Source organism: Colias eurytheme, chromosome 8, assembly GCF_061535395.1.
Source record: "Colias eurytheme isolate Ceu_HAF_F1 chromosome 8, ilColEury1 Martin Lab GWU primary, whole genome shotgun sequence".
NCBI classification, from domain to species: Eukaryota; Metazoa; Arthropoda; class Insecta; order Lepidoptera; family Pieridae; genus Colias; species Colias eurytheme.
The window spans coordinates 11,394,594-11,413,664 of record NC_142987.1 but is presented as its reverse complement, the minus strand read 5'-3'; the positions used below and the strand labels follow the sequence as shown (position 1 = coordinate 11,413,664).

At 38.7% G+C, this 19,071-nt stretch overlaps 1 protein-coding gene across 1 annotated transcript in view; it reads left to right on the top strand.

Moving 5' to 3' along the window:
- The window catches only part of Hel89B (histone acetyltransferase 1), a 55,598-nt gene extending 36,644 nt beyond the window's left edge, over window positions 1-18,954 (top strand). Inside the window, exons 14-34 of the mRNA XM_090104971.1 lie at window positions 303-492; window positions 923-1,008; window positions 1,519-1,647; window positions 1,998-2,113; window positions 2,411-2,507; window positions 2,808-2,950; window positions 3,427-3,645; window positions 4,061-4,197; window positions 10,024-10,157; window positions 10,866-11,013; window positions 11,753-11,988; window positions 12,410-12,539; window positions 12,885-13,120; window positions 13,301-13,481; window positions 13,914-14,209; window positions 14,690-14,863; window positions 15,253-15,426; window positions 16,421-16,569; window positions 16,922-17,207; window positions 17,847-18,022; window positions 18,565-18,954. Of these exons, the coding sequence (XP_089961097.1) occupies window positions 303-492; window positions 923-1,008; window positions 1,519-1,647; window positions 1,998-2,113; window positions 2,411-2,507; window positions 2,808-2,950; window positions 3,427-3,645; window positions 4,061-4,197; window positions 10,024-10,157; window positions 10,866-11,013; window positions 11,753-11,988; window positions 12,410-12,539; window positions 12,885-13,120; window positions 13,301-13,481; window positions 13,914-14,209; window positions 14,690-14,863; window positions 15,253-15,426; window positions 16,421-16,569; window positions 16,922-17,207; window positions 17,847-18,022; window positions 18,565-18,817 (3,690 nt within the window). The 3' untranslated portion in view covers window positions 18,818-18,954. The remainder of the gene's footprint in view (window positions 1-302; window positions 493-922; window positions 1,009-1,518; window positions 1,648-1,997; window positions 2,114-2,410; window positions 2,508-2,807; window positions 2,951-3,426; window positions 3,646-4,060; window positions 4,198-10,023; window positions 10,158-10,865; window positions 11,014-11,752; window positions 11,989-12,409; window positions 12,540-12,884; window positions 13,121-13,300; window positions 13,482-13,913; window positions 14,210-14,689; window positions 14,864-15,252; window positions 15,427-16,420; window positions 16,570-16,921; window positions 17,208-17,846; window positions 18,023-18,564) is intronic.
- The last annotated feature ends 117 nt before the right edge of the window (window positions 18,955-19,071 follow it).

Sequence of the window (19,071 nt, the reverse complement as noted above, 5' to 3'; positions counted from 1 at the left end):
TTCTAACTTAGGTCGAGATCGTGGTCAAGCGTTTCGCAGTCGACACAAAAACAAACAAGAAAAAAAAGCAGTAATTTTCTGTTGTCATTAGTGTACTCTTGTTTTATTTTAGGAATGTGGCAGAATCAACAGCGTTATTTACAGAATTGCAACAAATTGGTAATTTTAACGTTCTTTGAAATTCAACGTGCTGTTAATGGTTGGAAATACAGTGAAATAAAATCTTTCTTTTGTTAATTAAAACTAGAATTATTTGTCATTTTAAAACGAACAATAAAAATTTAAACTTATCTACATTGCAGGAGCGGCGCCCGCGCAGCACATCTCAAACAGAAACGGACGCGACTGGGGAGGGGAACATAAACATGGGGGACAGCGAGGGGGAGGGGCGTCCACAACAGAAGTGGGTGGTGGGGGGCAGCGACACGCAGCCCGCCGCCGCGCGCGACGCGAACGTGACGCGCGCACGCGTGCTCGCTGCGGACGTGCTGGGTGAGGGGGGGTCCATAACTCAAACATTAAAGTTATAACTTACTAGAGGGTGAAACGTTTAGTTATTTATCAACTGTCTATCTGGCTTACCTTTCTCTCATAACATGGTTTGACCATTAATAACAGGTTAGGAAAGCAATTTCTAGTGAATAGGGCACGTAAAAAAATTGTTTTGTTGTTGCTCTTTTTAAATAATGTGCCTTCGTGTTACTTTAATTTAACTTTTGTCTTTTCTCACCGTTATATGTATAAAGGATAAATAAATCAAAATTAATAAAGTCACTTTAATCAAATTGCCCTGAGTACATCCAAAATATAGAAAGTGGGCGGATCAAGTCATGGAAGGGAATTAATCAACGGCAATTTTAACCTTTATTTTGTTTTGCAAAAATCAAGTCGGGGGAATTAACAATATGTTTTCTGTTTGCAGGATATTTGTCGTGTTATCTAGTCCAGCCGGCGCCCGGCATCGAATATAAGGCTGAAGACGAGAGTCCCATAGATTGTTATACTAAGGTGCGTAATATTCAATTGATTGTACAATTAGGTAGGTTGTTTAATGGTATTAAAACAAGTACTTTTTTCTTACTAAATTTTTTAATGTGTGTTATTTTTGTGACGTTAATGAACTTTTTCACTAACATCTTTGTAAATATTACTGATAAAGTTTACTCTTCAACTTAATGACTTACACGATTCGTATCGACCTATATTTACTTCATTTCTCAATTATTTTTACCGCATCTTATGATACACACAAGCACGCAATATGAGCGTGATAATTTTTATCATTTTACTATTAAGCTATTGCATAGCTTCTATCGCGGGCCTTGAGCGCGGGGACCGAATCCAGAAATTGCGTAACGAAAAACCTCACGCTCCCCACGGGGACGGGCGCGGAGGTGTGGCTTGAAGGCATAGCATGCAATAGCTTTACCGCGGCAGTCCCCGAGTGACACACGTCTTATTTTTTAAGTATCCAGCTGCAATCCTCCAAAAAGATAGTTTTATCATATTTTTTTTCAGGTAATGGTAGTATACCTGCGTTCGGGCAGCGCCCTCCAGCGGCTGGTAGCGGGACTAGTGATATCATCGTGGGCGACGCACACGGTCAAGCACGATCTGTTCCCGCCTGGAATTGCGTCGCATCAACTGGTGAGTTCAACTCAAACTTACACTTACTCAATAATACAATGTACTTAATATTTTCACCTTCAATTTGATTGGACAGTAACTTAAACTAACTTAAAGTGTAACTTTAAACAATTGAACTTAATTCAAATATTTGCAGTTAGATTGTATGTTCAAATTGTAACGGTAAACTCAAAAATGACATCTTGTTTTAAATATTTATTGATATGCCCTAAATTGGCAATATAGGAAATTTTCTATACATTTTTTATTTATTTATAACAATTTACTTTAATTAATCGTCTCAAAATACATTTGTACATTATACCAAGTCTGTTTTATAATTTTTTCTAATATTATTCTATTCTTGATAGGATTCCAACAAAGAGAAAGATGTATCGAAGCTGGCGCCGCCGCTACTAGTTACAACATTGCACACGGCGTTAAATCAAGTTCTGTATTACGATGAGGTCGCATTGAATTGCAACAGGTAATGTTACTTATGAATTATATTTTTATATACCTAATTCTTGTTAAGTACTTGCAATTTTATTAAGTCTATTTAACGTAGTAACATATTAAACTTACTTGACCTTAATAATTACTGTCTATCTGGTTATTTAGATGCATTCAAAATTTTCAGACAAATGTATTTTGTATGAAGGGGCAACGTACATCAACAAAGTGACAGTATTTTAAATACTTAACGATAAACATGATTTGTAACCCCTTTTTGTATGAAATTAAACGAAATGAAAAAAATATTTTAAGCACTTGTCTTTTTCAGGATATTGCAAGAGGCTCGCGACCTGTTGGCTATGATGAAACACTACAAGTTGCCCGTGGACGGCGAGGAGTATAACAATATATTGAGACTAGAACAGGTTGGTATTTTTTATTACTGGATAATTTTATTCATTAATTTCATGAAGATAAGCCGCTTGAGAATCTTATCCAGCTACTTGTATATCTTTATTTTCATTATAATCCAGAAATTTTGATTTTAATTTATTTTTCAGCAATAACTAAAACGATGTGCATATAATTATTTAACAAATACAGCTTTTATCCGTATAAAAAGCAGGCAAAGTCAGAGGCAAAATCTAGTATTGCCATTTAGTTATATTTTTAACAAAATAAAAGCGTAAATAAAAATCACAATATTAACCAAACACTACCACCAGGTGGCATCAATGACAGCAGCCACTGCACCCCTAGTAGCAAGTATGAAGGCGAAGCGAGTAGCACAGAACCTCGAGCAACGCCGGGCGGCACTACATGCAGCTGTCGCGCAGTGTTCTCTCGACCAGGGCGAGCTTAATGTATCGTGAGTACACTATAACACATTAAAAAAACATTTTTTTTGACATCTCTTTGTTTTTTGCAAATAAATATTATTTTATTATAAAAACATTAAAACGCACTACAGAGAATATTTTTATAACACTATAGTGCACTATAACACACTACCATATCAAAGTGTGTTATACTACACAACAATAGAGTACACTATACATCTATAAAGTGCACTACACAACACTAGGACACATTTTACAATACAAACGCAAACTACATCATTTGACAGTCTACTACAGAACAATATAACATGACTGCGCATTTCGATACACTAAATCTCACAGCATTACACTACTGAGCTATTCAAGTACATATAAAACTATTTTTTTCATCAAAAGTACCTATGTACATTCACATAAAGGTTACTTTTCGTTAGTTTTCATCACAAGATTACTATTACACTTTGTACACCAATTAATTCTCTAATCATTGTACTATCTCCACCAGAGTGCAAGCCGCAGTCAGCGGCGCCGTAGCCTGTCTCCGAGTGTTGCCAGATAAACTAAACCCAGTAATCCGACCACTCATGGACAGCATCAAACGAGAGTCTAGCGAGAAACTACAAGCGGCAGCGGCTGATACACTCGCGCATTTGCTGGCCACACTGCACGGGAGGGAGTCGTGTCCGAATAATAAAGTGCTGGTCAACTTGAAGGCTTTCTTGCGGTATGTGAATTTTTATAAAAAAGAGCGTATGTGCCGAGCACACGTGTCAGAAGTGAAACTTTTTTGGCGAGATTCGGAGATACCAAAATCGTCGCCTTACTCTATGACGTGACGGTATTACCCTGACGCAACCTTGAAATTTTACTCTCAGCGCGCCTAAAATAGTTTCACTACAAAAACGTTTAAAAATTATAAGAAATTGTAAATAATCATTTTTTTAACTAAATTCGATTGTTACTGCACTTAAGACTTGTTAATGCCAGACAAGAAAAATTAAATAAAAAAAAAATGGTCTTGCATAAACGTTTTATAAGAAAATCGTATTTTTCAAATGCAATACAATTGGCAAGGCAATACAAATTTTGCAGTAACATAATTTATATGAAGTTTCTAAACTATATTTCTATTATTTCAGTTGCGACCCAGAGTTCACGCCGCGAATTTCGCTAGAGACGGGCGAAGAGAAGGCGGAGCGAAGCGAACGCGGACCGGAATCGGGGAGCGGTGATAGCGGTAGTGAGGCAAAACCGGATACCAATACGGGTCCTGCGTGTAAGTGTTGTTAATTAATTACTATATTAATTTATGACTGGTTTGTAGATTTTGTTATTTATTCATTCATTTTTATTAGAAACTTGGCTTATTTAATTTTAATGAATTGACACAGCTTAACTGGTTGATTATGTATTTACCGGTAAAGAAAAATCTGATAATGGAATAGTTTTATTGTAATTTGCATATTATTTTTAAATATATATTCGAAGAAAGAAAAGAAAGAAAGAAAAAATGTTTATTTAGCACCACACAATACAAAGAGAAAACAAAATATAACAAAAATAAACAGAAAAAAAAGAAAATACATTAAAAAGGTAGGTACTTACTGCTGATCAGTGTGGTGCCAAAAAGGGTAGCTACTCAGCATGTGCTACACGTTATGTTGTGAAGCGCTGATTTTCAGTAGTCCCTTGTTGGAGTGCCAGTCAAAAGATGTGAATCAATAATACTTAAATATAATATAATACAGAATACTATAATTTTTGTGTACTTAAATATATATTGTATAATATATAAATATATCTACCAATTAATAGAATACATAGGAATTAATAATAATAATAATTTAAATGCAATATTATAATAACACAATTATACATAAGATAAAAAACAAAAATAAAAAATACCATATATAGAATAACAGGGAGTAAACAATAAATACAACAATCACGGTACGACTGTAATAACAATGCGACTAAGGCTGGTTACGAAACTCGGTAAGTAGCTGTTTTTTGAGACCATATTTAAAACTTGATAAGGTCCTCGAGTTTCGCAATGGAGGTGGTAAATTATTCCAGCACTTAGTCGCATTATATTTAAAACTACCTTTAAAACTGGATGTATGGTGTTTCGGTACTGCCAGCTTGACGAGGGTCGCCCTAGTAGTCATGCCCTTCGCACTTCCCATCCATGTCAGCTTACTATAAAGATATGCTGGGGCTTTGGTACTGATCACATCGAAGAGAAGAGATGCAAGATGTAAACGCCTACGGTGGTCCATGTTGAGGATATTTGCATTTTTCAAGTAAGGTGAAATGTGTGTTCGAGCAGGAATATCCCAACAGAACCTAGCGCAGGCGTTTTGCACTCGTTGTATGGCTCTTTTTGTACGAGACAGGAGACGAGGACCGTACATTACATCCGCATAGTTAAGCTTTGACAGAACCAAAGACTCACACAATCTCAGACGCAGACGAGGATTAAGATAGCTTCTTATTCGGTATAATAGTTTTAATCGGTAGAAGCAGTTTGCGATTGTTGTATTTATGAATTTTTCGAATCTTAGTGCTTCATCGAAAATAACACCTAGATTCCGAGCTTCACGCACACGTTCTAACGGGACTCCGTTTATATGCAACGGCGACGTTTGTTGCTCAACCTTTTTAATAACTTGAGGAGTACCCAGTATCATAAATTTTGTTTTTTCTGCGTTAAGTACTAATGCATTATTCGCTGACCACTTTGAAATACTGTCGAGATCGTCGTTCAATTTTTGTATGAAGTCGTGAGTTTTGTCAGGTTTAAAGGAGGTATATAATTGGACATCATCAGCGTAAATATGGTAATGGCTGTACTTAATTTTGGATATTATATCAGCAGTGTACAAGACAAACAATACAGGTCCCAAAATAGAACCCTGAGGTACTCCTCTTTTCACTGGGCTACAGTGAGAAAGAGAAGTAGTACCGTCACTATTAGAGACCACTACAGTCTGCCTACGTTCACCTAGATAACTCTTAAACCAAGCAACAGATTCTGGGCTAAAGCCATAATAGACCAATTTTGACAAAAGTAGGTTAGTATCTATGGTGTCAAAAGCACGTGAAAAGTCTAAAAGGACCAAAAGCGTTCCTTTACCACAATCTTGTTCGCATAAAATATTATCCAGCACATCTGTCAATGCCGTTACAGTACCTCTTCGCTTTCTGAAACCAGATTGAAGGTCGGGCAGTATGTTATTGGACTCAAGATAATCCATTAACTGTTTGTGAACAATTTTTTCAAGGATTTTGGAGCAACATGGCAAGATGCTAATAGGCCGTAAATCTTTAACAGATGCAGGATTACTTTTCTTTGGGAGTGGTCGCACCAATGCACTCTGCCACATCGCCGGAAATGTACTACTTTTTAAAGATACATTAATAATGTGCGTCAAGATAGGTAGTGTCTGTGATATTGTGAGGTTAATCATATCTAGAGATAAGTCATCAACACCTACTGCTTGAGACTTGAGACTCTTTAATGCCTTTAGTACAGTATCTTCGCTCACAGGCTTCAGTTCGAAAGAGGAATTGTTTATAAAGCGATGTTCGTTGAAGTGAGCTAAGTAAGATGTTGGTACGGCGTTATTGATAGGAACATTTAGGAAATGTGTATTTATAGTATTGGCGTCACTGATATGCGCTGGAAGTATGAAGTCATCTTTTAGTTTAATCTGTACATTATCTTTTATATGGGTCCATAAGGCGCGTGGATTTTGTATGTTAGAATTAATGTATGTTTCGAAGTAAGCTGTTTTTTCTCGATGAAGTGCAGATGCAACATATTTTTTTAAATCGATATAGTAGTTTTTGGCACTATCTGTCTTACAAATTTTAGCCCTGGCTTGAGCTTCGTCTCGTCTTTTCATCATTTGTTTAATATTATACGTCAACCAGGGTGGCTGTTTCAGTTTGACATATATATTTTTCCTAGGCGCATGTGAATCGAAAATTTCTACCATACTACTTGTGAACAAAGTAACGATATCGTTGACATTTTTTATTGATAACAAGTAGTTCCAATCAACTGCGATTAACGATTTATTAAAATGATTATGATCTATGTCCCTTATACATCTACGCGAGATCCACCTTGGCTTCGTCCGTTCTTTTAAAATATTCAAATGGCAAGATATAACAGAGTGATTACTAAGAGAGGCAATGTGATCAACTGTTACACTAGATACGCCTGCATTGGTACAAATTAAATCAATTAATGTTTCACTGTCATTTGTAAAATGAGTAGGTTGAGACACAATTTGGTTCAATCCCGCTGATTGTAAAAATTCGGATAACTTTTTTGTATTGTTGTGATTTTTGTTCAATACGTTCACGTTAAAATCACCTAAAAGTACGATATAGTCACTAAAGATGAATGTGCCTATGGAGTCAATGAGAGCATCAAAGAATGTGTCAACGTCTAACCACGGCGGCCGGTACGCAGTACCAATAACAATTGTGCGTCCACAACTTGTTATTTTTATCCACATCTGTTCAACGGGATGTGTCACTGGATGTGTTAATATGCGGTACGACAAGCTCGATTTAAGATAAAATCCAACCCCACCTCCCCGAGAACGTACAGTCTGTGGCCGAGGGATATGGCGTAGACGGTAACCCGGCACACTTGGTGCTCGCCCTTCCTCTCCCTCACGCAGCCATGTTTCGTTGATTGCCATGATATCGACAGCGTGACGATCCATTGCCACCATAAACTCATCATGGCGAGTGCTAAGAGAGCCAGGGTTAAGAAAACCAATTTTTATTCTGTTTCCCCTATCGAACATGAATGAAATATATTTATTTGTTCAAAAGTATTGTATTTGATAATAATTGTGTCTAATTTTTTATATAAACAAGAATAATTGTTCTCAGTTAATAAAAAGTAATACAAATGCATGTTATCATATATTTTACACATATAAACATTAGAATTAATTAATAGTGTTGTAATTATATAAATATAAGTAAGAAATACAAGTAAATATATCAGTATACACACATATTCTTTAAATACTATACAAGACACATACAATATTATTAATAAGATATATATTATAATATTATATACTAACGTTTGTAGAATACCCCAATTCAGCACCACACTGCCGCAATAATGAATAATAAACCTTAAACCAAAAACAGTATCCATTAGTAACTTAATAAGTAACAAACTAAAATAATTATGATAGACTGCAACACTATCATAATAATTCTTAAATCTATATCTAAACATTTTACTCGCTTGATATTTTATAATTAATGAAAAATTACAAATATTTTTATTTTTGCAAATATGACAAGCCTTTCTATAAAATGCTGATAGCTTTTTACATAAAAACAAATTATATACAGTACAAATATTTAGAATTAAATTGTTCAAACGGCAATACGACAAAAAATTTGTTTAATGTCCTCTTCTGACTTTATACAAAAAGATTGAGAATTTGATTGACATCTAGCATATATACGTCCTGCACGGGTCCAGATATAACGCCATTTCATTTCAGTACCTTTTTGACGAGCCATATAAAACAATCTACGATTAGTACTAGTTAAATGTTCATTGACATAAAAGCGACGAGGCTCGCCACCGATATCAGTTCCCGCGGTGTCTGCGCCGCGATGCACGCGTGCAGCGCGCAGCAGGTCGTCCCGTACCGATTTGCGGGCCAAGCGCACGACGATGGGGCGCGCACGTAACGAGTTATTAGGGGCATTATTCAAAGACCGCCGACCAGATCGATGCGCGCTTACTATGTCACGTTCATCCAACTGTTGACCAATTTTACGAGCAAGCGTCACAGCAATGTGCGTGAGGTTCTCGGCGCTGTTCTCTGGGATGCCCGTTATCTCGACGTCATTCATCAGGTTGTCCTGTTCTGACTCATTGAGACGGTGTTGGAGCTCCGCAACCGATTTAAGCAGGCTATCACAGTTATCAGACTGGGCTTGTGTCAAGGTTTTATCCTCTAACTTTGAGACCCTATCTTCCACTTCATCAAGTCTGGTATTTATCTGTGATATAGCCAATGTTAACTGTGACATATCCCTTCGAAAACCGGACAGCTCTGTGCGCAAAAGCTTAATCTCATGAACCAACGACGGCGCGTCCTGCTGCATTACTGCATCTAAGAATGCATCGGTATCTTCGTTGGCTGGCATTGCGGGAGTACTCTTACTGCAGCCTTTACAAAGCCATTTTGGACTGATACGTGAGTTTGTGTTCATGTTTACACACGGCTTATGATAGGTTAAACTGCATTTATTGCATTTAGCTCCATCCGAGGTTGAAATGAATTTACCGCAAGAGGGGCATTTGTTTGCCATTATAATCGTTATAAGTTGTTGTAAAGTGATTATAACAGATGTATATGGATTCTCAAAAGCAGTGAGTTAAATTTTAAATAACTTTAGCGGCACAAATAGGGATGATAAAAATTTTTCAATCGTGTTTTTATAATGTGGGTACTTGCGTGTTCATCAGCTGATCAACAGCTGTGTTATAGATTGTTTATTTCACAAAACACATAAATTCAGTTCGAGATAACACTGTGGCACACGCGTTATGTAATTAACTTTCAAAATTAGAACTTTTTAGCTGCGTTTACACGACTAATATATGATAAAACTCAAAAATTAACGGGAGCTAACTGACACTTCTAGTGGCTGACATTCCATATTCCTTTTTCATGTGTTGTTCTCCATTTATAAGAAATTCTAAATCCTTACAACTTAACCTATATCCTTAGTATCTATATCATTCTTGTGTCCCCTTTTCTACGTTAAATTTTGTTGAATCCCTAATTTTAAGTATCTTGATGTATCCCTTCCCTCATTATATCGTTCTGTATTTACCATCCCTCTAAATCATGACTTACGTTACACAGTGCCGGGGCCGGGAAACAATTTAAAAATAATCTATCGACATTTCATGGCCGTTCACTGCTGAGCCATGGATAACTTTATCGGACGGGGCACGGCTCGGTGTAGCGTAAATCATCCTTTAGTATTTATTGTTCCTAGCTCAATGCTTCAATTGTTCTGTATAATTGTGGTACAGTGGACAAACACAACGGTATACTAACGCTCCGCGAGCAACACCGCAGCGCAGAACGAGTGGTGCCGCGCCGGGGCCGCCCGCCCGCACTCGCCGCGCACGACGCGATAGACCACGTGCTGGCGCATGAGGATCAGGTATTATGCGGATAAGTTAAAATTAGGAACGATTCGGATATAATACCGCTAAAATTATTAAAATTAGGAAAAAATTAGGAATAATACCGCTAAAATTATTAAAATTAGGAAAGAATAAATACCGCTAAAATTATTAAAATTAGGAATAATACCGCTAAAATTATTAAAATTAGGAAAGAATCAGGTATAATACCGCTAAAATTATTAAAATTAGGAAAAAATTGGGTATAGTACCGCTAAAATTATTAAAATAAGGAAAGAAATGCGCCAAAATTTGAGAGGTGTTAAGGGTATGATAATTAAAATAAGGAACGAAATGCGATAAAAAAGTAACAAGAGACAAAAAAACTGTTCAGTTTCAAGGAAACAAAAACATAAATGTGATAAGATAAATGTCGATAATAAGAATAAATAAAAATATCTTTATTTGCTCAAATGTGATTCACGAAGTTATTACTCTTACAAAATGTACACCAGCATGCAAACATATGCACAGCTCCGCATGGATAATCAGAAAAAAGCTATATATAATGTAAGATATGCAGATGCAGCGGCAGTTCTTTTTGAAAGCCCTAATAAAATTGTTATGGGTATTGACTACATTTTCCGTCTTTAATTTATCAGTGTGTTAGAAGTTAGGAAACATTGGCAAAATAAAAACAACTATGGCTAAATCTTAAGATAAATAACAGTGAGTTTTGTCCTTAGACCCGGAAGATGTTAAGAATACAAAGGCGAGGCGCGACGATGGCGTTAACTAGTCTAGCGAAGTATTTCGGTGATGAGTTACCTGATAAATTACCGAAGTTGTGGGAGTTTATCACTGAACCCTTTGAGAAAATTCTTACCGATAGCGGTGAGTTTTTATTTATAATTATGTTCTTTAATTATATGATTTTATTCTTATTTTAATTATATGCATTTTGGCTCATATACCAGAATTTTATTATCGAATAAAATATATTTTTAAGCTTAAAAATGTTTTTTAGCATCCTTAGATAAAATGTCAAACAAAATGAAAAACAACGGTCCAAAGTCAGATCCTTGGGGAACTCCTCATTGGTATAGCATTTTACCAAGAAATTTAACATTGTATCTTGACGAGTTGAATACGATTGAGATGATATAATACGCACCATCAATGCAATGCAACTGATGCTACTCATTTCAGAGATCATTTTTAGTAACATTTTATGGTCAAATAAATCAAACGCCATGCTGAAATCTATATACATAACATGACTTCATTAAAATGCCTTACTAATATATTCAGTTAAACCAACCGAACTAGTTGTGAGGTAATCTATACTAATATTATAAGGAGGAAAGGTTTGTATGTATGTATGGTTTTCACGCATAAACTACTGGACCGATTTTGATGAAATTTGGCACAGATAATCTTAAGACCCTGAGAAAGAACATATGCTACCTTTTATTGCGAAATATGTACCACGGGCGAAGCCGGGGCGGACCGGTAGTAATAAATAAGTAAAAAGATTGTTATTAGTTTGTTTGCCCTAGAACTACGCTTTATTCAATGCATGGGTTAATGGATCCCCGAATAAGACGATTTCATTGGTTATTATTGCTTATAGAATTAGATGCACTAGAAGCAGACGCCGCCGAAGAGTTAATATCTCGTCTGCAAGTAGTAGAAGCTGTATGTGCCCACCTTGGCCCTGCTGTATGGCAGAAGGTATCGTCAGGTGCCCGAGCATGTGCAGCGCTATGTCGGGCACAATTCACTGCGCTAAGGCACATGGCTGCGCGTGCGCTTGCCGCTATGGCTGCAAGGGAACCGCATAGGATGATGCACGCGCTCGTGCAAGAGGTTAGTAGGAAAAAAAAAATAATAATAGTAAGGTGTGCGCGGACAAGTGTCAGAAGTGAAACTTGTTTGGTAAGATTCAAAATATCAAAATCGTCGCTGCGTGACGTGACGATATTGCCATGACGCGACCTTGAAGTTTTATTCTCAACGCGACTAAAGTAGTTTCACTTCAATAATAATAATAATTGCTGGTCGTTGTTGTATTGGACTTGAATATTCTAACTGTATGATTCTTTTTATAGGTTTTTTGTGTTGTTTTGAAATTTGTTTTACAGCTTTAATTCCTCCACATAATGGTTCTCTATCGGCTGTTTGTGTTCTATTGAAGTTTGTTTTATCGCAAATTTTTTTTTTTTTTTTTTTGTTATTTGGTGAGCATATGTTTGCATTATATTTATATATTTTTTAATTTAAATTGCAGCTAATCGAAGCACTGAGTGAGGGCAGTGCGTGCGTGCGGTGCGGTGCTGCGGAAGCACTTGCGCGGCTCGTGGACACGCTGCAGCTGCAGCTCGTGCCGTATATCGTGCTGCTGCTCGTGCCGCTGCTCGGTGAGTGCACACACACATACATACTATAATATGTATGCAATAATGAACACGCACTTAGATACGCACACAAATACGAACGCTTTCTTACACACACGTATATACGCAAATATGTGCACGTACACACGTACATACGCAAGTATGTGCACGTACACTAATGAACACGCATTCATACACGCATATGCGTACGCGCATTCATATCAGATAGTAAGGTTTTTATAATTTTTTATGAAGTTAAATAGACGTACTCTATTTGAAAAAGGAGTTTTATTTTAATCTTGAGATTTTCAACATTTAAATTGACGTATTATTGTCAGTTAAAAATGCATTTAAAATGTCTGTGTACAGGGCGCATGAGCGACCACAACGAGTCGGTCCGCGTGATGGCGACACGCAGTTTCGCCACGCTGATCCAGCTGATGCCGCTGGACGGCGCCGCGGCCGAGCCCACAGCTCTGTCACCCGAGCTGCGTGCGCGCCGGGCAGCTGACCGAGTGTTCGTGGACCAGCTGTTCAACCCCAAGGCGATTAAGGATTACCGCGTGCCCGTGCCCGTGGCTGCGGAGTTGCGGAGCTACCAACAGGTGTGTGTGTGCGTGCGTGCGTGTGCTTGCTTGCGTGCGTGCGTGTGCGTGCGTGCGTGCGTGCATGCATGTGGTTTAATAAATTGAATTTAATTGTGTTAAATTTGAATAACTTGATAACTAAACTAATGAAAACTGAAATTTTCTTCAATCTAATGTATTTTATGTATCGCAACGCAGGCGGGCGTGAACTGGCTGCGCTTCCTGTACGAGTACAAGCTGCACGGCGTGCTGTGCGACGACATGGGGCTCGGCAAGACGCTGCAGTCCATCGTGGTGGTGGCGGCGTCGCACCACGAGCGCGCCCAGGCCCACGCGCCCGCGCTGCCCTCGCTCGTCGTGTGCCCGCCCACGCTCACCGGTGGGTGCCCGCCCCTATAGCATACCTGCCCTTGCACCGCAGCACGAGGTGGACTACCGTGTGCATCTGCCGTTATACCTCAGCGCGAGGTGGTCTACAGTGTGTACACGCCCTTTTATCGCACCACGACGTGGTCCAAAGTGTGTACACGCCCTTATGCTTCGACACGAGGTGGTCTACCATGTGTACCTGCCCTAATATACGACACGAGATGGTCCACTGTGTGTACCCGCCCTTATATCTGAACTCTAGTTCGCCGCGGGCGGTAATACGTTGCGGTCATGTAACCACACGTTTAATCGTGTACACCCGCCCTTACACATTCAAACACACCCAAAATTTATAAAATAACAAATAAAACACCAAAATACACAAAACAAGTTTTATTAAAAATCTCTTCTACATTACATTAATTCATCAATTTTGTAACAGGTCACTGGGTATTCGAAGTGAACAAGTTCATACAGACGAAATATCTAAAACCGCTGCAATACGTCGGGCCGCCGGTTGAAAGAGAGCGGTTACGGTCACACGTCCGACGATACAACCTTATCGTCGCGTCGTACGATATCGTGCGGAAAGATATCGACTTCTTCAGCTCTATCAAGTGGAACTACTGCATACTGGACGAGGGACACGTGATCAAGAACGGGAAGACGAAAGCGTTTAAAGCTATCAAACAGCTGGTCGCGAATCATAGGCTTATTCTGTCGGGGACGCCGATACAGGTAAGATTTAGTATATTTAAAATTATATTTATTTGTACCTCATTTGATTGTGTTTTTTTTATATTTGCAAACTGCATTATTATGATGAAAATTGATCGTTTATTTTTACGTTACGTTAAAAAGCCTAATACGTGACAATAAACGTCTTAAACTAGTGAAGAATTATTATAACAACGACACGTGTCTGTGCGTAACGAGTCAATAAAATAGTATTAACAAAAAATCCGGTTCGAAGGACCAAATCATAAAATACAAACAATTTTGGTCCTTCGAGACGGAATCTGTATATAATATCAATCGTTTAAATCGTTTTAATCGTGAACATCGCGCTAAAAAGCGAGCAAGTGACCGAGTGTGGCCGGCCGACCGCAGTCGAGCGGATCATTAGGGACGGGGGCGGGGTCTTAGCGCAGTAATAATATCTAAGTTGTTTGGCTTGGTCCTTCGAGCCGGATATTTCAACTAGCACATTTGTCACAGAACAACGTGCTCGAACTGTGGTCGCTGTTCGACTTCCTCATGCCGGGTCTGCTGGGCACGGAGCGGCAGTTCACGGCGCGCTACTCGCGGCCGATCCTCGCCGCGCGGGACCCGCGGGCGACGCCGCACCACCTGCAGGCCGGCGCGCTCGCCTGCGAGGCGCTGCACAGACAGGTATGCAGACATACATACACACACACTACGCAAGCAAACATGCAGAGTAACACTTGACACATACATACGTCAACACGCATACAGACACGCACATAAAAAACGCATACATATGCTAAAACTTATGCACACACATATACGAAAAACATGCAAACTTAACATAATTTAGATAAACACACAGAAACACTAACACGCCAACAAGTAAGCACTAAAATGTTAACCCACTCAAATATATACTCAACACACACACAAATTTATACAAACACACAAACAGATATTTTCTTCAAACGCCGCGTATCCTATACCCACACATATGGTTCACATCTTTTACATATATCCACACTTTGTATCACTCATACACATGCGCCAATTAACTCACAAGTGACTTTCAGGTGTTGCCATTCCTTCTGCGGCGCGTGAAAGAGGACGTGCTCCGCGAGTTACCGCCGAAGATAACGCAGGACTACTACTGCGAGCTGAGCCCGCTGCAGCGCTCGCTGTACGAGCACTTCTCCAAGCGGCACATGAGCCACGACGTGCCGCACTCCAGGACGCACGTCTTCCAGGTGCGTTTGCTGATGCGTGGAAAAATCACGAGAATTGTCATCCAGACCTTCCGTCGCCCAGCCTTGTTTCACCCTATTCCTCCCTTGTCTCCTAAACTTACAAAAAAAGACGGGTTGCACTCCGGGAGTGCCGGCAGAAGTGAAAACTTGATTATTAACGTTGAGCATGTTTAATATCCATCTGTCTTACGCTTTTTCGATCAGGTCACGTGTCCTGACGCGAGTTTAAGATTTTATACCCATTACAGAAAAAGTGCTCAACGCCGCTAAATAAGTTTTCACTTCAAAAAGAAACTGCAAATGAAACAATATTCAATAGTTAATTCTGTCAATTTTCATGTTCTTATGTAATGTACAGCAAAACCTGTCAATATGACATGTTCTTACGTGTTGTACAGCAAAACCTGTCAATATTACATGTTCTTACGTGTTGTATAGCAACACTTGTCAATATTACATGTTCTTACGAGTTGTATAGCAACACCTGTCAATATTACATGTTATCACGTGTTGTATAGCAAAACCTGTCAATTTTTTCACATTCTTGGTGTACAACGAATCCTGACAATACATCCGGTTCATGAATTCCTCCTGTTTTTAAAGCCTGCAAATTATTTTCCTTATAATACATTGTCAGTAACAATACATTATGTGTTTCTCGAGACCAGCTGCATTATTTTCCCCTTTTTTTAAATCCTGTCACTATTCTCTTATTATTTATTTAGTCTACTTGACTTTATGTCCAGGTCTGCCAATATATCCTTTATTTTTAACGTGATAACGTTTTTAAAATCGTTTTAGTCGGGTGACATGTTCAGAAACTTGTGTCACACCAAAAGCTCACGAGCGCGATCGCAGGTATAACGAGAGAGAGACGGACCGATCTCTCGTCTCATCTCGAGCGCTGCCACCAATAAGACGTTATCACGTAAACATCTCGATCGTAAACCTACTTTACAAACAACCAATTTTTTTCTTATACCCACATCCCCAGGCACTCCACTACCTGCAGAACGTGTGCAACCACCCGAAGCTGGTGCTGAGCGCGGAGCACCCCGAGCTCGCGCGCGTGCAGCGACAGCTCGCCGCGCAGAACTCCTCGCTCGATGATATACACCATAGCGCTAAACTACCCGCACTTAAGTATGTTTTTGGGTCTTTTTTAGGGTCTAATTATTGAGAAAAACTTCGTTTTTACGATTAATACTCAAACTTCATAGGAATTAGGAATCGAGATCAATGTTCTGCTTGATTTTATTGTAAATATTTGTTATAATTATTGTTAGAAATTGATGTGGTTATGCAGTGAATTCTTGAGATTACTTTGCGTTTTTGAAAGGCCGAAGGGTATTCAATGATTCTTGCCTGTTAATACGGGATTTATTTTTTTTTACTAATTTCGTGATTGACAGCAAATAAATATATAATACTTTTGTGTTTATTATTATTATGTCTATTTTACATTACTTTTTTTGACGAGTCACTATTTTTCCAGGCAACTACTGCTCGACTGCGGTATCGGCGTGTCCTCAAGCGAGGGGGGCGAAGGCTCCGGAGACACGACGGGCGAAGTGGGCTCCGTGGTGTCCCAACACAGAGCCCTAATATTCTGCCAACTCAAGAGCATGCTTGATATAGTCGAGCGTGATTTGCTAAGGGCACATTTGCCGGGAGTCACGTATTTGAGGCTAGATGGGTCGGTGCCAGCGGCCATGCGGCATTCGATCGTGACGAGATTCAATACGGATGTGTCGATTGATCTACTGCTGCTGACTACTAGTGTGAGTATTGAATACTGGACATGTATCGTGTCTGTTTTTTTACTTTTCGTCATTCGTGTTATATGTAACTAGCTTACCGCCCGCGGCTTTGCCCGCTTTGTCTAAAACCTAATAAATTATATACTAAAACCTTCCTCTTGAATCACTCTATCTATTAAAAAACCCGCATCAAAATCCGTTGCGTAGTTTTAAAGATTTAAGCATACAAAGGGACATATGGACAGAGAAAGCGACTTTGTTTTATACTATGTAGTGATAACAAGCATTGTATAATGTGTGCTCAAATGTGTGTTATAAATTGATGTTTGAATGGGGTAAATGAATATTTCTTTTATCGTGATGTTTCGGCATAATTGCATAAGATAAACTTTACAATATTGTGATACAAATGCGCGGACGCGATTCGCAGCGCGCGCGTCTCTCCCTGTTTCACTTTATTTTACCAATACTGTTATGAGATTAAACATGCCTTTTTTACATAATTTTTGTCAGATCCAAACAATAATTGAAGAGTGTTATCACTGATAAAGCCGCCCTTTGTGCTAGTCTAGCTATAAGTTTTAGTTTGAAGTAATAATAGTAATGTATACTAGCATAGTAGTGTAATAAATAAAAATATAATAATTATTCGTTTATCAGGTGGGTGGGCTCGGGCTGAACCTGACGGGCGCGGACACAGTAGTGTTCGTGGAGCACGACTGGAACCCGATGCGCGACCTGCAGGCCATGGACCGCGCGCACCGCATCGGGCAGCGCCGGGTCGTTAACGTGTACCGCCTCGTTACACGTAACACGCTTGAGGAGAAGATTATGGGGTAAAACTATATCTGAAACTCAATCTTTAACTCACACTCACACACACTCGAAAGTCATCATGGGGTCAAACTATATCTCTAACTCAATCTTTATCTCTTAACTTACATTCAAACTCAAAATCGAAAGTCTAATTCAAACATTTATATATCAACGGAGTGAGACATATCTCAAACTCAAACTATATTTAAAACTTGATAAAACATTTATTTTTTATTTTATTTATACAACGTTTAGGGGTGCTTCTATAGTTATTGTTTCCTATACCTTAGTAACAATAAAACTTTTTATCGTGCTTAATTAATTATCCAAAACGGTTATTATAATCGAAACAAAATAATAAATCCGGCTTGAAGGACCATAAGACTCGTACGCTCTGTTTGCACCGGACACAAAAATATCGTTAAAATGATTAGAACTGATTCAGAAAAAATGTTTTGTTTCTAACAATAGTTAACAATTTCAATATGGATTTTTTCAACTCTCTTCCCTATCATATTACAATCTATTAAAACAATATACTAATCTACCCACCCTTCCACAGGTTACAAAAGTTCAAGCTAAAAACGGCGAACACAGTGATAAGCAGCGAGAACGCAGCAATGGAGACGATGGGCACGGACCAACTGCTCGACCTGTTCCAACTGAGCACGGGAACCGAACCCGCGACCGGTGAGGAGAAACTGCCGGAGCTCTGGGATGATGCGCAGTACCATGAGGAGTATGATATGACCAGCTTCATACGGAGTTTGAGGGATGTGAGGGATCCCGGGGAGGGGGTCGTGTGGAAAGAGTAGGGGGTATTTGACGTATGATTGAATAAAATGGCAGTTTTGAAACAAAATTAGACTATTAACAAATTTACCAGACTAATACCTAAAGCTTTCACGGCATTTGCCCCTAAAAATAAAAAAAGATCAAAGCAAATGGCAGAAGGCAGTATAATAAACGTGTTAAAGTTGGAAAACAACATTGTAAAACTACATTTCTCTGTCCTAAAAAATTAATTTAATTCGAAAAAAAAAAAAATCTGCTCTACTATTTGATTTTT